The 18,878-nt window shown below is 52.7% G+C and overlaps 1 protein-coding gene across 2 annotated transcripts in view; it reads left to right on the top strand.

Annotated features, from left to right (window-relative positions):
* Nucleotides 1-14,040, top strand: part of PIGL (phosphatidylinositol glycan anchor biosynthesis class L) — a 53,540-nt gene extending 39,500 nt beyond the window's left edge. The window contains exons 3-7 of one of the 2 annotated variants that reach the window (XM_067021767.1): nt 4,955-5,045; nt 8,101-8,168; nt 9,604-9,635; nt 11,084-11,217; nt 11,757-12,114. In XM_067021767.1, coding sequence (XP_066877868.1) covers nt 4,955-5,045; nt 8,101-8,168; nt 9,604-9,635; nt 11,084-11,217; nt 11,757-11,807 — 376 coding nt within the window. In that variant the 3' untranslated portion in view covers nt 11,808-12,114. Of the gene's footprint in view, nt 1-4,954; nt 5,046-8,100; nt 8,169-9,603; nt 9,636-11,083; nt 11,218-11,756; nt 12,115-13,560 lie in introns of those variants that run through there. The other variant, XM_059048477.2, reaches the window with a different exon arrangement.
* Nucleotides 14,041-18,878: the final 4,838 nt, after the last annotated feature.

Below are 18,878 nucleotides of genomic sequence, written 5' to 3' on the forward strand. Positions count from 1 at the left end.
AAACCGCTGTCTCGCAAAGCTCTTACTTGTGGGCCCCACGCCCCAAGGTGGGCAGGCGCGTCTGCCTGTGGCTCACGCACCACTCAGCTCCTCAGCGTGGTCCGTGCCCGGCACACGGCAGAGCTCAGTTACTGTTAAGCCGGGTTGACTTGAATTGTGCAAGTACCGCATGAGACACAGGTGAGACACAGGTCTGTTCTCAGACTTGACTACAGGTAGAGAGACACATGAAACAATGGAAATTAGCAGAATGTGGCACTAATTAGGTGCGAAGTGGGGCCGTCCAAGCCACAGGTGGTAGAAAAGTTCAGTAAGGTTCCTAAATGCACGGAAGTTCGCAGTAAAGAATTTGGCCATGTCCAAAAAGAGGTCTGGCCTTTGCGCTTGGCTTCTGGGAAGTAATCTCTGGCGTACCTGGTGGCAGTGCCTTTGTTTGGGGAGGGGGTGGCACCACATCGGAGCTTCGGGTGGGGCTGCGGGTCACGCGGGGTCAAGCTCACCTGGAGGCCGAGATCAACCACCTGGGCAGCCGGTCAGCAACCAATGAATCCTGTCTGAGTGATGGAGCCCCGCTAAGAACTCTGAGCACAAAGCTCGCGTGAGCGCCCCCGCTTGGCGGCGATGCCCCGTGTGCACTGTGACACTTCAGCGCTGGGAGAGCAGCGCCCGGACTCCACAGGGAGAGGACAACAGACCACCCGCCTGTAGAATGCCCCCGGACTCTGCCCTACGCATCTCCTCCTTTTCTGATTTTACTCTGTATCCTTTCCCGGTGAAAACCCGTTCACTGTGCACGTCATAGCTCTCGGTGAGCTCTGCGAGTCCTTCCAGGGAATTATCACCCCGAGGGGGGCTGGGGGAACCCCTGGACTTGCGGTTATTTTCAGAAATGAGGGCCCCAAACTCCATCCAGAAGGGTCCGTGGAGGACGCTCTACAGGATGTGTTAGATTCGGCTGGGTAGAAAGAAGAGCAGAGAGGAATCCCAAGTTATCAGAGGCCGGAGGCCACATGAAGGGAGGACTCCAGGGACAGGGCGGCAGAAGGCTGTTTTCCTAACCTTGATGATTTCACCTCTCCGGGATGATGTCACGTTCCAGTCCCATCACAGACAGACTTAGCGCAAGACAGCGCGAGACTCTGGGGAGGCCACCTCCTCGTGCTCAGCCCTCATCGGAGCCACAGATCGGCAGCCACCGGGGGTCGCTAGTCCAAAATCAACCCCAGTTATTCCTCAGGGTGACAAGGAATCCCTCTGTCTCTTGGGAAAGAGGAAAACATTACAAAATAACAAGCGGAAGACAACATACGACGCGGGCCTCCTCTGGGCCAGGCACCAGTCAGTGCACAACACCCAGTAACGAACACACGCTGCGCTAGGAAAAGGCCGTCGGGAAGCACTGGGAGCCTGGCTGAGCTCTGCGAAAGTAACGGGGGCAGGAGGCTATTTACCAGCCGAGACGCCTCCTCTTTCCCGAAAACTACCATCCGTGGTCAGCGTTTCAGCCTCCCTCAGAAACTTCTTGCAACATAAAGTCCCAGGAGCCAGGGCTCTCCGGAGGTCCTCAGGTGTGGCCCAGGCTCTCCCAGCTTTCCTGACGGCACGGCGCGTGCCCCAGTCACGTGGTGAGCAGGGAGCTGGAACTCGGGTGTTCTGTGGTCCGTCCCGGCGTCCCACGGCCTCCTGGTGACGCTGGACCACCCTGAGCTGCGGGGTGAAGCCGCCCCTCGGCCGCTGCCGCGTCTCCCTTCCCTGAGCCTGGACGCTGGACTCTCCCTGCTGCCCGCCACACCCGAGCGGCCAGTGGGCTACTGCGTTCCCAGAGGGGTGGACAACGGCTGCTGCCCTCCGAAGGCTTAGGGTCACGACGGGGATGCAGGGGCCTCCCTGGCAGTCGGCCGGCTAAGACTCCGCGCTGCCGACGCAGGGGACCCAGGTGCGACCCCTGGTCAGGGAACTAGATCCCGCAAGACGCAGCTAAGACCCGGTGCGGCCAAATAAATAAATAAGTAAATATTAAAAGAAAAAACAAAACAAACTGGGATGCGGCTGAAAGCAGACGTGCGTCGCGCACCCGCCGGGAGCATCGCCACGCACCTTGTGCCTTGGCTCGGGACCAGCGGGCACCACACGTTCCAGCCTCCCGTGCCAGTCAGCGGGCTTCGCAATAGGTTCGACAACAGGTGGCTGTGCTGGGAGACTGAAGGCAGAGGAGGGGAAACCAGAGTCCTTCCTGCCCCCTCCACCTCGGGCAGCACCTCCGCCGGCAGCTAAGTGTCCTCCGCGACTCCAGCCACCGCCCTTGTCGTCGCCGCCGTCTCCCCGTCCCTAGACCCTGACGTCCCACCCTAGAGGCGACAGTGGCTTCTCCCGTCTCCGATCGTCTCCCTGTTCCCTGCTCGGCCTCTCAGCTCTTCCCATCAATGGGGAAAGCAATTCTCTGTATTCAACTCCCTCTGAAATACCTGGTGGTTTCTGTTTTCCTAGCTGGCCCCTGACTGTTCAATGGCTAACGTAGCACCTGGCCATCAGGGAACTTACCATGGGTTTAGAGAATCAACAATTAAATATATGCAAAATGCTAGTAAAATAAAATGTAGAAATTCTGTACATATACTAAAAATGACTAAACTGTGCATTTTAAATGGGTAGGTTTTATAGTATGTAAATTATACCTCAATAAAGTTGTTTTAAAATATCCAGGAAAGGGCTTCCCTGGCGGCGCAGTGGTTGAGAGTCCGCCTGCCGACGCGGGGGACGCGGGTTCGTGCCCCGGTCCGGGAGGATCCCACGTGCCGCGGAGCGGCTGGGCCCGTGAGCCGCGGCCGCTGTGCCTGCGCGTCCGGAGCCTGTGCTCCGCAACGGGAGAGGCCGCGACAGTGAGAGGCCCGCGAACGGCAAAAAAAAAAAAAAAAAAAACAGGAAGAAATGAAGTAAAACGGAGGGTGAGTAGATTAGACAAGTGCTCTCTACACAGTTGTGATTATGGTCCCCTGACAAAAGGAACAAAATCTGAGCACGCACTGACGATATCCGTGGGCTTCTTTAAACTGTATACGTGCCAAACTCTGTTAATGTATGATACCTTATAAAATAGCTACAAGATAGACATTTAAACAGATAGAGAAGCGTAAGTAGAAATTCTGGCGATTTCTTGCTTAACCTCAGTGGATCATCTCACACATCTCCTGGGCTGCCTACTCCCCACTTTGAACCCAGTGACCACTGATGCAGGCAGTCAGCACAGAGATCTCTGCAAGGGACGTCCAGAGCAAGGAAAAAAGACGGGGGACCCCTGCCTTCCTTCCTGCCTTCCTTTCTGAAGGGGCCTAAATTAGGCTAATGCCTCAATAACAGCCACCACTTCATGACCCTCTTCTGACATTTACACATCGCTTTACAGTTTTAGAATGTAAAGTTTCTCACAGAGGTTATCTCGTTTACTCGCCCGGATCAAGAGAAGAGGGGCAGGTAGGAGACAGACTGGGAGATCTCGAATGCCTGACCAAGAGGGGTTTGGACTAGGTCCCAAGAGCAGCGGTGCTGCCGCGTCAGATGTCTCGGGTTACAGAGGGGTTGTCGGCAGTCCAGTGTCCCCCAGACAGCTGACTTCCTCCTTCAGGGTAGAGGCCCTGAAAGAGCCTCAGGGAGCAGGACTTATTCCCGTGGGCCTGGCTCTGAGGGAGGTGCCCAGGAGGCAGCAGCGATCTCCCCCCTCGGGGGCTCACCTTTCAGCACTTCAGGCCCGCGAACTAGGCTTAGCCAACAGCCGTCCTACCCCTCCTCTCACACCGCTTCTCCATCCATGTGACTATTATTGGTAAATCCAGTTTCCAAAATGACGCCGTGACACCTCTACGTGGGCCTCCCAGCCGGGGGCGTGTGTGTGGCTGTCTCACTCCAGGGTATCTTCCTGTCTCTCTTGCTCTTGAGCTCAGCAGGCCATGTTCTCCTTCCCATATTCAGCTCCCTCCCAGGGAACAAGGCAGGGCTTTGTCCTGGTCCCTCCCTCTCCCTTTCTCCCTGTCCAGTCCCCCCAGCTGAGCCCGCAGGAGCATCAGGGGGCCCGCGGGGACAGTGCTCTGAGAAGCCTGGCGCCACCTCTGCAGGAGGCTCCCAGGCTATGGAAGAGGTGGCCAAGCAAGCACAGGACGTAGCTGCGTTATCTAGTGCTGAGGTTCTTGTCCTTTTCCTACTGAAAAACCTGCAGCGACTCTCCTTTGACCAAAGTCCTAAGTGGGTCCGCTAACGGCCCCTGTCCATGGAGAGGTGACAGCCACCTGCCAGGTGGGGAGCCGAGAGGCCCGTGTCCTCCCAGTAGTAGGTGGGTGTTGCCGGGACCTGAGCCGGCAGAGACGGCCATCGATTTCTAAGACTGCGAATAGTATCTTCAAGCTGAAGGCGGACCGCGGCTTTGGCCTCAGATCAGCAGGTGTCTCGGGGAGGGAGCTGTGAGGCTTGGAGTCACCTGCAGAGGCCTCTGCCCCCGAGGGTGCCGGCGGGGGGCGGGGAATGGGGCTGCGGCGCCCCCCAGGGCTGAAACCTCTCTGCTCTGCGGTCAGAAAACCTGGGTCAAATCCATCCCTAACGACCTTGCAACAAACAGGCTACTTCACTTCATCCATCAAGGCTCCTTCTCACCTGTCTGAGGTTAAATGGAGCAACTCCGCACTTTTCTCAACGCGCCGATCGCCTGACTCTTACAAAGACACGTGTCCGTCCGCCCCGCGTCCGAGCTCGCGGGTACCACCCACACCTGTCCCCAGCTCGTGGCCAGAGCCGTGTCTCGCTGATGTCTGCTCCCCCCTCCCCCCCCCCCCCGGCCACGGGCCAGAGCCCCAGGGCCTGTCTTGTTTCGTCGCTGCCTCCCCCCTGCCCCCCACACCTACCGGAGCCCCGGGGGAAGCCTGTACCGGGTTAGAAACGGTTTCCAGATTGTGCTTCTTCCCTGCAGCGATTTCCCGGATGACCCCGGCGTGCAGTGGGACACCGCGCGGGTGGCCGACGTCCTCCTCCGGCACGTAGAGACGAGCCGCGTCAACCTGGTAAGCGGACGCCGTCTGTCTGAGCCCCGCCGAGGGACACGCACACCCTTCCCGAGTAACCGAAACCCCAGCGCTCAGACAGAGGCAGAGATTTCTCCAGGGTGCGCCCTCTTCACCCACCCACACCCACCCCTGTGCTGCCACCTGAAACCTCAGGGCCCACGAGCCTGTGCCGCGACCCGCGGGCACAGAGCTTTCTACCAGGCGTTTTCGTTTTAAGGTATCATTGTAACTTAGGAGGTAAAATGCTCACCTTACGCTGAGGAAGTTGAGGCCCCCAGAGGCCCAGCAGCTGCCGCCCCGGGTCGCCAAGTGTGAAGCTAGGATTTTAAGCCTGGAGTCCTCACTCCAGAAAGTGCGAGGATAAATTCACAGCCCCTGCGGGGAGAACACTCTGGTCATGATTAGAGCTCTAGTGGGCATTCAATTCACCTGCAGAGGCGGACGGCCCAGGAACACCCACCCCGACCCTCGGGCCCCGCCGGCAGGCGACCTTATGGCTCCGAGAAGGTGTCCACCTCTAAAATAAGAACGCTAACCCTTCATGAGTTAAGACCTAAATCCTGCCATTTAAAGACCCAACCACCTGCTTTAAGTTTTGATTAAGCCTCGTTAAGAGATGATCCCTGCTGTTGAGCTTTTATCGGTGATGAATTCTCCAAGTGCACGGATTTGTTAGACCTTTGTTAAGAGCAGATTTTCGTGGATACATGAGGCTGTCTTTGAGCTCTGATGACAGAAATGCAGCGGGAACTTCGTCCACATGGGCCAAAGGGGCACCTAACTGGCCGGCTCTGACCCACACAAGGCCTCGGAGGCGCAGGGCTCTGCGCTGGCTTCCCTCTTCGTTCTGGCTGGAGATATGGGCACCCAGAGCCGCAGGCCCACCCCTCCCGGCTGACTTCCCACAGGGTCTGAGGGTGACAGCTGGAGGGTTCACGGCCCGGGCCTGCTGCCTGGCCTCGATCCTCTTGCCTGCCACCCGCCAGGCCATGCTCAGACCCTCTCAGGGCCCCAAGCCTGGCAGGGGGGGCAGAGCTGGTCCTCCGGGCTGGCCTGGGGTACAGGGCGGGGCCTGTGAGGTGGGCAGCAGTGGCCCTCGTGGCCCTCGGCGCCCCGGCTTCCCCAGGGCCGCTTCCCAAACTCTCCCCTCCCCCGCTTCGGTGCGTGGGAACGGCGGGTTTCCCAGTAACGCCTGCTTGTAGGATAAACTCCCGTCTTTGTGAACTTGGCCGTCTCCGACCTGGACCTTCCTTCGGTGCTCTTCGCTGATGAACAGGGTTGGTCCTTACGGAGGGGCCGCGTTGTGTCTAGACCATGTTGCAGCCGTGGCCCTGAACATCCAGGGAGGAGCTTCAGGGCACAGACGCTCTGCGTGCCTTTCCTGCTCTTGGAAGAGCCTACCAAGTTTGTGTCCCGGAAAAGTGATTTGTGGTCCAGGCCCGGCTTAAGACCGCCTTCTCCAAGAAGCTTTCCCTGACTTCTTCAGCCCTCTTTGGGACAGTATTTGTCGTGTGTCCTGCACCTGTGACATGAGTTGCTGTGTATCCTCTAAAGTACAGACCATGTCTCGTGAGCCACTACCTTCGAGAAGCAAGAGCAGCCCCACTGTTCCTTCTTGTTTACTGGGGTCTGGGTAAGACTTCATTTGCCCAGAGATTTCTGCAGTTTAGCGCGGAAGATGGATGGAGTTCTGCAAAGAACCACAGATGCCACTGCTGTCAGGTCCTAACCTGCATGAGTCCAGGGCTAGAGACAGATCAGCTCAGCCCTCCTCGAATCAGGAAGAGAGGGGGCTTATCAGAAGGTATAGGATGAAGAAGAAACAAGACCTTGGAGAATTTCAGATGTGATGGAGCTGAACTGCAGTGGCCCCAAGTCCCCAGACCAGGGGGTGAGCCCCAGCTCACCAGTGACAGCCCGGCCCCAGCTCACCTCCACCCAAGGGCAGCGGACACTCGGCCTTCACTGCTCTCCAGGCCCTACACGCCCACGTGGCTTCACTTGACCTTCGCCTCGACCCAGAGAGGAAAGGCGGGCAGGCCTCACTCCTCCCGTCTCACAGATGAGGAGACGGAGACACTGAAAGTTGACATCACTCCCAGGGTGACATGCTGTGACATGCCTGAGGGGCGGGAGTGGACACAGGGCCCACACTGGGCTGCAGGGAAGGGTGGGCTCAGAACAGGGTACCTGAGTTCTGGGGTGACCTTCTTTTAATACAGTATATTTTTTAGAGCAGTTTTAGGTTCGCAGCAGAATTGAGCAGAAAGGACATACATACCCCTCGAGCCCACAGTGTGTTACAGTCAGTGAACACTGACACAGCATCAGCACCCCAAGTCCTGGTTCACATTAGGGTTCAGTTCTGGTGCTGCATGTCCTGTGGGTTTTGACAAATGTATGACACGTATCCACCATAATGCGATTAGCCTATACGCCTTTTTAAAAAAAATTTCGGGACTTTCCTGGTGGCGCAGTGGTTAAAAGTCCACCTGCCAAGGCAGGGGACGTCGGTTCGATTGCTGGTCCGGGAAGATCCCACATGCCACGGAGCAACTAAGCCTGTGCGCCACAGCTACTGAGGCTGCGCTCTAGAGCCCGCGAGCCACAACTACTGAGCCTGAGCTCTACAGCCCGCGAGCCACAACTACTGAGCCCACGAGCCACAACTACTGAAGCCCACGCACCTAGAGCCCGTGCTCCGCAACAAGAGAAGTCACCGCAATGAGAAGCCCGCGCACCGCAAGGAACAGTAGCCCCCGCTCACCGCAACTAGAGGAAGCCCGTGTGCCGCGACGAAGACCCAACACAGCCAAAAATAAATAAATTTATTTTAAAGAAAGAGAAAGAGCAGAGTCAAACCCACAGGCACGGTCTCCACACAGTCGGCCGAACAATGGCCACACACCCCCGACCCACTCCCACGTCAGTTCAGACACACTCAGAACGTGAACAGGCGCAGGGTTCTGGGTCCTCCTGTCCTTCCTGGGCCGCGGGGACGAGGTGGGAGGGACAGGCTCGGCCCAGAATGAAAGCCTGTGTGTCTCCGCAGGTGGTGACCTTTGACGCACGGGGTGTGAGCGGCCACAGCAACCACGTGGCTCTGTACGCGGCTGCCAGGTAGGGCGCTCTGCGTCTCCGGGCGCTGGCTCCCCGGCTCGGCTCTGTCTGCCCTCAGGCCATCAGAGAGCAGTGTCCTCTCAGGGTTACGGTCTCATCTCCTGAACAGCTGAGTGTCCCCACCCCCGATACGGCAGGTGGGGGAAGGGATTCGACTTATCCCTCTGCTTCGGCCACAGGAAGCTTTAGGGCCAAGTTTCAGCTCCGTGTGGCACACGCACAGGACCAAGGATGGAGTCCTGTGCGTCGGCGCCCCTCCTGGCTGCACTCTTCTCCCTCCTCTTACTCCAGCTCATTTGTTCTCTCCTGCTGTGTATTTTGTGCACAAGTGCAGATCTTTCTTTGGAGAAGGAGGACGTGCACGTCATAGGAAATCTTGCTTGTTCTTTGCAGCCTCTCCATTTTACTGACACGCACCTGCGTTTCACCAGTAAAAAACCCTGATCCTCACACATCTCGAGGGACCTACTGGGGGTCGTGCAGACCTGGAGCCTGTGTCCTGACCTCGGAGCCGTGCTCCCTCTGGGCCCGTGAGCAGCTTGCTGGACGTGGCCTGGGGGAGGAGGGGCAGCCTGATGTGAAGGGCTGATTTTATGACCCTCTTCTGAACGCGCCCAACGCTTTTCAGGGCTTGTAGGGCCGTTTCCAGGCGCATCTCCAGGGGCCCCCCCTCCCTCCACTTCGATGCTGCCTCCCAGCTCTTTCCCTGGAGATGACCCCCAGGGCTCTAGCCAGAGCGCAGGACAAGCCGCCTCTGACCTCCGGGTTTTCTATTCCTCGGGCTCTGCCGGGGTGGGGGTGGGGGGGTCAGGCCTGTACGCTTATCCGTTCCCTCCCAGCTTCTCATCTTTAACTCCTGCTCCCAAGAATCCCTTCCAGATGAGTACGTGCGCCTGCGTGTTGGTGGGGGGAGGGGACTCTGCCCCCTGCCTCCACCTCTCAGCTTTCAAAACAACAAGTTCATTGCTGGCGGGCCCGCCTCACCCCCACTCTTACCGCGGTGAGCACAGAAGGGCCTCTACTGTCAGAAGGGGTGGGTCAGGGAGTCAGATAGGAGAAAGGGGCCTCAGAGAGGAGACACCAATTAACGTTTTAAATATTCTCCACCACTCTCACCTCTCAATTTCAAAAGAGAAAAACTTCAAAGAGTCCACTGTCCTTACCTTCATATCTGTTGGGCAAAGCTTGGACCAGGGCACTGCATAAGCCACCGGCCACCTCCAGATTGGCTGACCTTGGGTCAGGGACCCACCCTGGTCCCTTCAGCTGCAGCCAAAGGTGTGGAATCCAGGGACTCTATATGGTGACTTGTGCTCAGGAAACTGCCTAGAAACCAACAGTGCAGGGACCCCAGGGTGGGGCAGGCGTGGCCCTCAAGGCCCTGCCTGTTACTGCAGAGGGACGCTCACTTTCACCTGTCCTTTCCCTCCTCCAGGTCCCTGCACGCAGAAGGGAAGTTACCGAAAGGTAAGGCCCGTCGCTCTTGTAAAAGGTCACCGTGACTATCCCTCTAGGGTGAAACTGGTAAATATACAGAGAGCTGCCCTCAGCCAGGCTGGGCAGGGCGGGGGTTGGGTGGGTGCAGGCCACACGCTCCTGACTCAGCTCAGTGAGCCTGTCACGGCGGGTCCCCAGGTCTCGAAATCAGCTTGTATCCGCTGGGAAGTACCCTCCGGTGTGAGGGAGGAGCGTGTAGTCGGGTTCTCCAGAGAAACAGAACCAAACTGGACACACGGGCAGATAGGCATGGTGGCATATGCACGTGCACATACGCATATGAAGTAAGGGATCGGCTCATACGATGACGGAGGCCGGGAAGTCTCGGGATTGCCGTCGGCGAGCCGGAGGCCCAGGAGAGCCGGGGCGCCTCTCAGCCTGAGTCCAGAGGCCTGGGGACAGGGGAGCCGACGGTGTAAGTCTCGGTCTCGGGGCAGAAGACCGAGGTCCAGCTCTGCAGTCAGACAGACAGGAATGGATTCTCCCTTCCTCGGCCTCCCGTTCTGTCCGGGCCCCCAACGGCTTGGACGAGGCCCACCCACGCTGGGGAAGCCTCTGCGTTAGCAAGTCACGCAGTTCAAACGTGAAACACAGACACAAGCAGAATCAGCGTTTAGCCGAGTACCTGAGCGCCCAGGACCCAGTCGGGTGGACACAGGAAGTTCACCTCCTCCGAAGGCCTCGCCCCTCGCCTGCCTGGCCCCTCCCTGGACAGGTCCGTTCCGCCTCTGGTATCCTTGCAGGATGTCCACCCAAACTCACACCCACCCCGCAGTTAACTGGCCAGGCTGTGGGTGACGGATGGGTGCTGCACGGGTCTGAAACTCTTCCCAACTCACAGGAAGGCGTCGGAGCCGAGCCGCTTGGCCGGTTTCTCTGCGACACCCCCTAAACCTCCCCGAGCCGCTTTCTGTCACGATGTATCGCACCCTCTCAGGCGAGCCCTGGGGCTGGAATGCTGGCCTTTCTGGCCGGCGGTGCCACGAGGGCTTCGGAACACGGCTCTAGCGTGCGTGATCCTTATATCCACCCTGGGAAACACGCCAGGCCCACACCCACGACCAACAGCGCCACACAGACGGGGAAACTGAGGCTCACGGAGGTGAAAGGACTTCCCCAAGCCCGTCCGTTCTTTAGTGACGAGCAGGAACCAGGTGTCTGGCCTCGCAGGACAGAAATCCTATCTGCATCCCCTCTCCCTGGGCCTCCATCCCAGCCTCTAGCAGCCGACCCTTCGCTGCTGGGGGCACAGGGCAGGTAGAGGGCGGCCGCCAGGCGTTCCGGGGCCCTTCCACCCTTCTTACCTGTCAGGATGATGGGCAAAGAGCAGCCCTGGCGACGCTGCCCTGAGGCCGGAGTGGGGCGGGGTCCTCAGGAAGAGCCACCTGAGGCAGCAGGTCCCCCTCTGCCCACCCTAGGGTGCCTGGTACTCACGCTGCAGTCTGTGAACCTGCTGCGCAAGTACCTCTCGCTGCTGGACCTGCCCTGCTCCCTGCTGCTCGCCTGTGACGCCCTCTTCGTGCTCAGCCGCCCAGAGGTGGCCCAGGCCCAGGTGAGGACCGCCCGGTCACCCGCGCGCCCCCCCGCCCCCGGCCTGCGCCCCGTCCCTGGCTCTTCAAAGCCCCTCACCGAGGCCCCTTCCACAGCGGTTCCGTCCCCAGAGCTGGCCCGCAGCCAGACCCTGGGAGCCGCCGACCAGGGACTTGCACGTTTTCTTCTAATTACAGAAATAATATGTGCTGGGAAAAAAGCAAATAACAACACAGGCTCAGTGTAGAAAATCTGGAAGTACAGAAAAGGAGAAACCCCACTGCCTGCAAGCCCACCCCTCAGGGGTACTCACTCTTGACAGTATATACACCCTCCATAAAGAGTATTCATGCACAGGCATTTAGAGCGGGGGACGCAGAGCCTGCTTACTTGAAATCTACTTTATTGCGACATCATGACCATTTTCTCCACGGTTATTAGGTGTTCACATTGTAATGTCTGCCTGTGTTCCACGGCATGGGTGCACCATAAAATAGGTCACACACCCCTTACGGTTGGACCTCTCGATTTACCGGTTTTTCCCTGCTACACGTGGACCAGCGCTCCCAGCTTGAGCCAAGAGGAACTCAGACCTGCCAGGAGCCTCTGTAAAGAGCCACTGGGGCCGACCACGGGTTGCCGGCTGAGGAGTCAGGCCCAGCGAGGCCCTCCTGGTGAAAACTCCTGGTGGTCAGTGGGGCAGGTGGTCTGACCCTTTCTGACCCTTTCCATCTCTGCTGTCCAAGTGGAAAGGTTCAAAGGCTAGAACCCATGCTGAGCCATTAAATGAAATAGGTGTGTAAATGGCTATCATTTTCTGGGAAGCAACAGTAGTAAATATCAAGTCTTCTCAGAAGCTGTACTGACCTTTTGAAGTTCTTGATACGTTAGTACACACAGTGGGTTGCAGAGCAATATATCAATAAATCTATACTTTCTCTGACCCACTAACTTTTATTTCCAGAATTTTATCCTAAAGAAATAAAGTTGTGTCCAGAAACTGATGTACAAGAATGCTCACTAGTATAATTTATGAGGCCCCAAAAAGGAGCTAATATTTAGCAGGTGAATTATATGGTACTATGTAATCAGAAAAATCATAGTTTTGAAACACATGTAGTGAAAATGTTCCAAAAGTAGGGAGGAAATAGAAACAATTTTGATATTTTGCAGTATTCCTTTGAGAATTTTGAACAAAAAGTAATAGGAAGAAAAGCTTGTAAAAAACCAAGCTGGCCATAAATATATAATTACTGTAAGCGCCCATCTTGCTGAGTGGATGCTGCAGCCACTGAAAGATGAGGGAATCTACGGAATTGGCCGCGTGGGCAGCAGGATGTAGGAAGCCGCTGTGACCCGGAATCTCTCACAAGTAGACAAGTGTGTTTGGACCACAGAGTTCCTACCTTTCCTCGACGTTTTTCTAAAATGAACATTTTATTCTCACTATGGTCTTCAAAACTGAAACACCATTCCGTGAGTTCACACATCCATTTTGTTTCTGAAAGTCATTTTTCTTTAACAATTTTAGTTGTATTTCCTGTTGAAACCATGCTATGTAATATTCTGCCTGAATATGGTGGCAGCTCTCTTTATCAGCTTAAAGCCTGCCATCATCTCGGGGTGTTTACACCTCTAAAGCCACGGATGTTCCAATAGTGAATATAAAATGAGGTTTTTACATAAAGCTTTGCAATGATGTTAGCTTAGATTATAGCATTAATTATGGTACTTAGAGAAAAACAGGAACCATTTATATAGGTTACATCTAGTTAAGTCAGTTGTTATGGTCTATCCTGTTTAAAAACTGAGCTCCACTAGATCTGAATAACAGGATAACATTTCCCCCACTGTATGACAAGGTGAGCCGGTACATATGGGTACTATTCCTTTTCTTCTTCTTCTAAGAGTGACTGTAATTACCCAGCTTGGCTAATCCATAGGAGTCTGGGCACAAAACAGCCCTATATGAGTGATGTATGCAGGGTAGTGGAGCCAAGGGATTAAGAATGTAGGCTCCACAATCAACCAGATGGCTCTGCGCTCAATCTCGGCTTTACTACCTACTCGCTATTTGAGACCGATGAATCAGTTTCCTCGTCTGTTAGAAAAAAAAAAAAAAAAAAAGCAATAATAATAGTCCTTTACTCACAGGGTTGTTAAACTGCGACAGTGCCCTGCTGTTATCACGTCGGGTGTCAGGAGACGGGAGGGGGAGGCCGATCCGGAGGGCTTCGAAGGGCATAGCAGAAGCCAGCTCAGGCCACAGCTCGCAGTATGTGGGTGGGAGGAGGCCTGAAGGAGAGGAAGCAGAGTGAGAATAACAAGGCACGGGCACTCACGACCGGCCCTCTGATTCTTCCAGAGAGCCATGTCCTGCTACCACAGCCAGATGCTCTGGTTCCGCCACCTCTATGTGTTCTTCTCTCGGTACATGAGAGTCAACTCTCTGAACTTCCTCTGAGCCGGGAAGCACTCTCAGACCCAAGGAACAGAGAGAAAAATGGCCAGGGAGCCCGGGCTGTGTCTGGAGCGGCTCATCTCCCTGGGCCGAGGAGATCCCAGCATAAGGCTGCGTCTCGGGCCCCTCTCCTCCAAGCTGCTCGGCCTCTAAGGAAAGAGAGGCCCTGCAGGCCAACGGGCTGTCCAGACTTGAGCTTCTTCCTCTGGGGAACGAAACCACAACCACCGGAGCACACACCACCCGAGGAAAATAGCCACCCTGCTAGCTTCTCAAGCTCTTGTGCAAGATAATTTACATAATGGCACAATGTATGTCAACCCCCTAACACAGACACGCAATTGTCGTAAATGAATATAAAGTGCTCTGAAATCCCTCCTTAAACGCAGTGTATTTTTACGTTGTTTCCAAAGCAGGCTCATCAGACATAAACACACACAAAAGAATGGTCTAGGGCTTCCCTGGGGGCGCAGCGGTTGAGAGTCCGCCTGCCGATGCCGGGGACGCGGGTTCGCGCCCCGGTCCGGGAGGATCCCACGTGCCGCGGAGCGGCTGGGCCCGTGAGCCGCGGCCGCTGCGCCTGCGCGTCCGGAGCCTCCGGAGCCTGCGCTCCGCCAACGGGAGAGGCCACAACAGTGAGAGGCCCGCGTACCGCAAAAAATAATAATAATAATGATGCAGGTATGGGACCTGCCTTTCTATACATTAAAACTTATAAACCCATTGCAACCAAAACAGTATGATACAAGCAAAGGAGTACACAGATGTTGGACAGAAGAGAAAATCCAGAAACAGATCCAAATTATATGAGAGCTACTGTACAGTAAAGGAGGCATTTTAACTCGGTGGAGAAACATTTAATAAATTGTTTCAGGATGGCTGGTCAGGCATTTGTAAGAAAACAAAGACTCCATACTTTATACCAAGTACAAAAATACACTGTACATGAATTACAGATTTATACAAAAAAATCAAAACAATTAAAATATTGTTTAAGAAACTTGGGGGACTCTAAATGCATATATACCTTGGAATGGGGCAGCCCTTACAAAGCCAGGCTGGAAACTCATAAAAGGAGTAAAGAAAAAAAACAGATATTTCACAAGTTTCTTAAATTAACAGGTATCACAGATGTATTAGTAGCCCAAATATATAAAGATTGATAAGAAAACATCCCCAAAGAAAAATGGATTAAGGATGGAAAATTCATGAAAGAGGAAATCTAAATGGCCATTAAACAGGAAAAAGTATTCAACCTCAGTAGTGGCTACAAATTAAGGCAAAGATGAAAATCTATTTTTCACTGAAGGTGGTGATTGGATTAAAGTAGTTTTCCAGGGAAGAAAATGAAGAAGGCAGAGGACATGAATAGGTCTGCCCCCCCCCCTCACAAACACACACACACACACGAAATAAATGTGAAAAAAATCCCACTACTAACTAAAGGAACACAAATTACATGAAAATGCCATTTTCACTTATCTAATTTGCAAAGATGTCTGTCAATAGTTAACACCCAGTGTTCTGTGGGTGAGGGAATGGACACATATATGCTGCTGGGGCAAACAGAAGACGGTGGAATCTTCTGGAAACCAGTACGTCAGAAATCTTTAAAATGTACACATCCCTGGACTCCACGTGCACTTATCCTTGGGAAGTAGAAACTCGTACAAAGACGCACAGACAGTTGTTTGATGTGCAGCCCTGATCAGAGGGAAAACAGAATCAAGCGGCTAGAGCAATGATCTCCCAACTCTTGAGTATTCAATAAAGTATATAGTCTACGTGCACCTTACAAAACATACAGGAAAAAAAGGTTAAAGGGCAAATAGGAATTCTAACCTTTTCTTCCCGCCCGTAACGGGCCACCGTGAGCACTTCCTGGAAGGAGCTCACCTTACGCTGCAGACCTCCCGGCCAGCCTGTCCTGTAAGGTCAGTGCATCCTGAGAAAAGCGAGCCCGTCAGACTGTGTGCAGAGACAGACAGGACAGGACATTGATGCGCTTGCGCCTACAGGAGGCCGGGGAGCAGAAACACGGTTCTGGTTTGATCAGAGTGTTACGGTCTTGTTCGAGTTTGAATCCTACGGGAGCCCCTGGCAGGGGCTCCCGTCCCTCGTGGGCAGTATTACCAGGAAAATCTACATGAAGTGTAGTCAGCTTCAGTAAGTAAAAGCTGGATGACACGTGGTCTGATCCAGTGCCCCTGGGGGGAGGTCTTCAAGGGAAAGGACCCCGGTGATCTACTGGGTTCATCAGAGTCTATGAGCGCGGAATTGCTGAGGGGTCTTCCCTCCTGCTGATCTAGGTCTGCTCCGTATGGATGATCACGGTGGCAGCCTTGCTGCCTGAAAGGGAACCACCAGGAACAGCAGAAACGTGCTCTCCCGGAAGCCGTCTGCCAGCCTGGGCCCCGAGCAACGGCTGTGTCCCAGAGCCAAGGCCGCTTCTTGGCTCTTCAGTAAGTGGCGCTGGGAAAACCGGACAGCTACGTGTAAAAGAATGAAATGAGAACACTCCCTAACACCACACACAAAAATACACCCAAACTGGATTAAAGACCTAAATGTAAGGCCAGACACTATCCAACTCTTAGAGGAAAACATAGGCAGAACAGTCTCTGACATAAATCACAGCAAGATCCTTTCTGACCCACCTCCTAGAGAAATGGAAATAAAAACAAAAATAAACAAATGGGACCTAATGAAACTTAAAAGCTTTTGCACAGCAAAGCTGTGCAAAACAAGGTGAAAAGACAACCCTCAGAATGGGAGAATATATTTGCAAATGAAGCAACTGACAAAGGATTAATCTCCAAAATGTACAAGCAGCTCATGCAGCTCAATATTAAAAAAACAAACAACCCAATCCAAAAACGGGCAGAAGACCTAAACAGACATTTCTCCAAAGAAGATATACAGATGGCCAAGAAGCACATGAAAGGATGCTCAACATCACTAATTATTAGAGAAATGCAAATCAAAAGTACAATGAGGTGTCAGCTCACACCAGTTAGAATGGGCATCATCAGAAAATCTACAAACATCAAATGCCGGAGAGGGTGTGGAGAAAAGGGAACCCTCTTGCACTGTTGGTGGGAATGTAAATTGATAACAGCCACTATGGAGAACAGTATGGAGGTTCCTTAAAAAACTAAAAATAGAACTACCATACGACCCTGCAATCCCACTACTGGGCATATACCCTGAGAAAACCATAATTCAAAAAGACACATGCACCGCAATGTTCACTGCAGCACTATTTACAACAGCCAGGACAGGGAAGCAACGTAAGTGTCCATCAACAGACGAATGGCTAAAGAAGTTGTGGTACATATATACAATGGATAAAAAGGAATAAAAGCCGTAAAAAGGAATGAAACTGAGTCATTTTTAGAGACGTGGATAGATCTAGAGACTCATACAGAGTGAAGTAAGTCAGAAAGAGAAAAACAAATATCCTATATTAACGCATGTATGTGGAACCTAGAAAATTGGTACAGATGAACCGGCTTGCAGGGCAGAAGTTGAGACACAGGCGTAGAGAATGAACGTATGGACGGCAAGCGGGGAAAGCCGTGGGGGGGTGGGGATGGTGGTGTGCTGAATTGGGCGATTGGGATTGACATGTAGACACTGATGGGTGTAAAATTGATGACTAATAAGAACCTGCAGTATAAACAAACAAACAAAAAAAACACTAAACTTTCTTTGGGTTATTTATTATGGAAATATGTTAATATAAATGTTTCAGCCATTATGTGAAATTTCTAAAAATCTTATATGTTCTGGTATAATGTTATAAGTCGTAATTCTGGTTATTACTTTAAAATATATCATCTCAGAAACAACTAAATTTCCTTGTCAATTGCTTTATTGTGAACTTTCATCAAATCTTTAACCGTGGTCATTTTTAAGTCTTTTGTCATTTACAGACAGTTCTGGGTGTACTCTGATGCTTTTGCAAATATGTTCCTATAAAGGGGTCTCATCTTCAAGGAATTCATGGAAAAGACTCTGACACGGACAGGTTTCTGGTAACTGACTCTACTGCTGAACTGAATGAATAAGCATTTTCAGAACTCTAATGGAAAACTGGTGAATTCATAAAAGGGCTAACAAAAGATCAAGATGAAAAAAGTAATTACATGGGACTGAGTGAACAGATGAGGATGATTATAATTTTTGTGACTTTCTGTTTGAATAAAAAAAAAATCCCACAAGGACTCAGAGGCAAAAAATATACAAATCACTTTTCACTGCAAAGTAAAGGAGCTGTGACAGTGGAGGATGACTGGACTGAATGTCAATATCATGACATCGTGTGAGTGTGTTTCGTGTTTGGTAATTGCAATCATTGTGCTTTTGTTGTGGTCATCCATTGACAGCGCTTGGTGTCAGTTTGTTTATCTCTTGTAAAAATAAAATACAGTGTGTGTGTGAAAAAAAAAGAGTCATGTACCACAATGTTCACTGCAGCACTGTTTACAGTAGCCAGGACATGGAAGCAACCTAAGCGTCCATCGACAGATGAATGGATAAAGAAGATGTGGCACATATATACAATGGAATATTAGCCATAAAAAGAAACGAAATTGAGTTATTTGTAGTGAGGTGGATGGACCTAGAGTCTGTCATATAGAGTGAAGTAAGTCAGAAAGAGAAAAACAAATACCGTATGCTAAAACATATATGTGGAATCTAAAAAACAAAAATAAAATGGTCAGAAGAACCTAGGGGCAAGACGGGAATAAAGAAACAGAGACCTACTAGGGAATGGACTTGAGGATACAGGGAGGGGGAAGGGTAAGCTGGGACAAAGTGAGAGAGTGGCAGGGACATATATACACTACCAAACGTAAAACAGATAGCTAGTGGGAAGCAGCCACGTAGCACAGGATCAGCTCGGTGCTTTGTGACCACCTAGAGGGGTGGGACAGGGAGGGTGGGAGGGAGGGAGATGCAAGAGGGAAGAGATATGGGAACATATGTATATGTATAGCTGATTCACTTTGTTATAAAGCAGAAACTAACACACCATTGTAAAGCAATTATACTCCAATAAAGATGTTAAAGAAAAAAAAAGAGAAAAGGCAGTCCACAAAAAAATGAAAAAAAAAAAAAGAATCCGCCTGCCAATGCAGGGGACACGAGTTCGAGCCCTGATCCAGAAAGATCCCACATGCCGCAGAGCAACTAAGCCTGTGCGCCACAACTACTGA

The sequence above is a fragment of the Kogia breviceps genome, chromosome 19 (genome assembly GCF_026419965.1).
Source record: "Kogia breviceps isolate mKogBre1 chromosome 19, mKogBre1 haplotype 1, whole genome shotgun sequence".
Lineage (NCBI taxonomy): Eukaryota > Metazoa > Chordata > Mammalia > Artiodactyla > Physeteridae > Kogia > Kogia breviceps.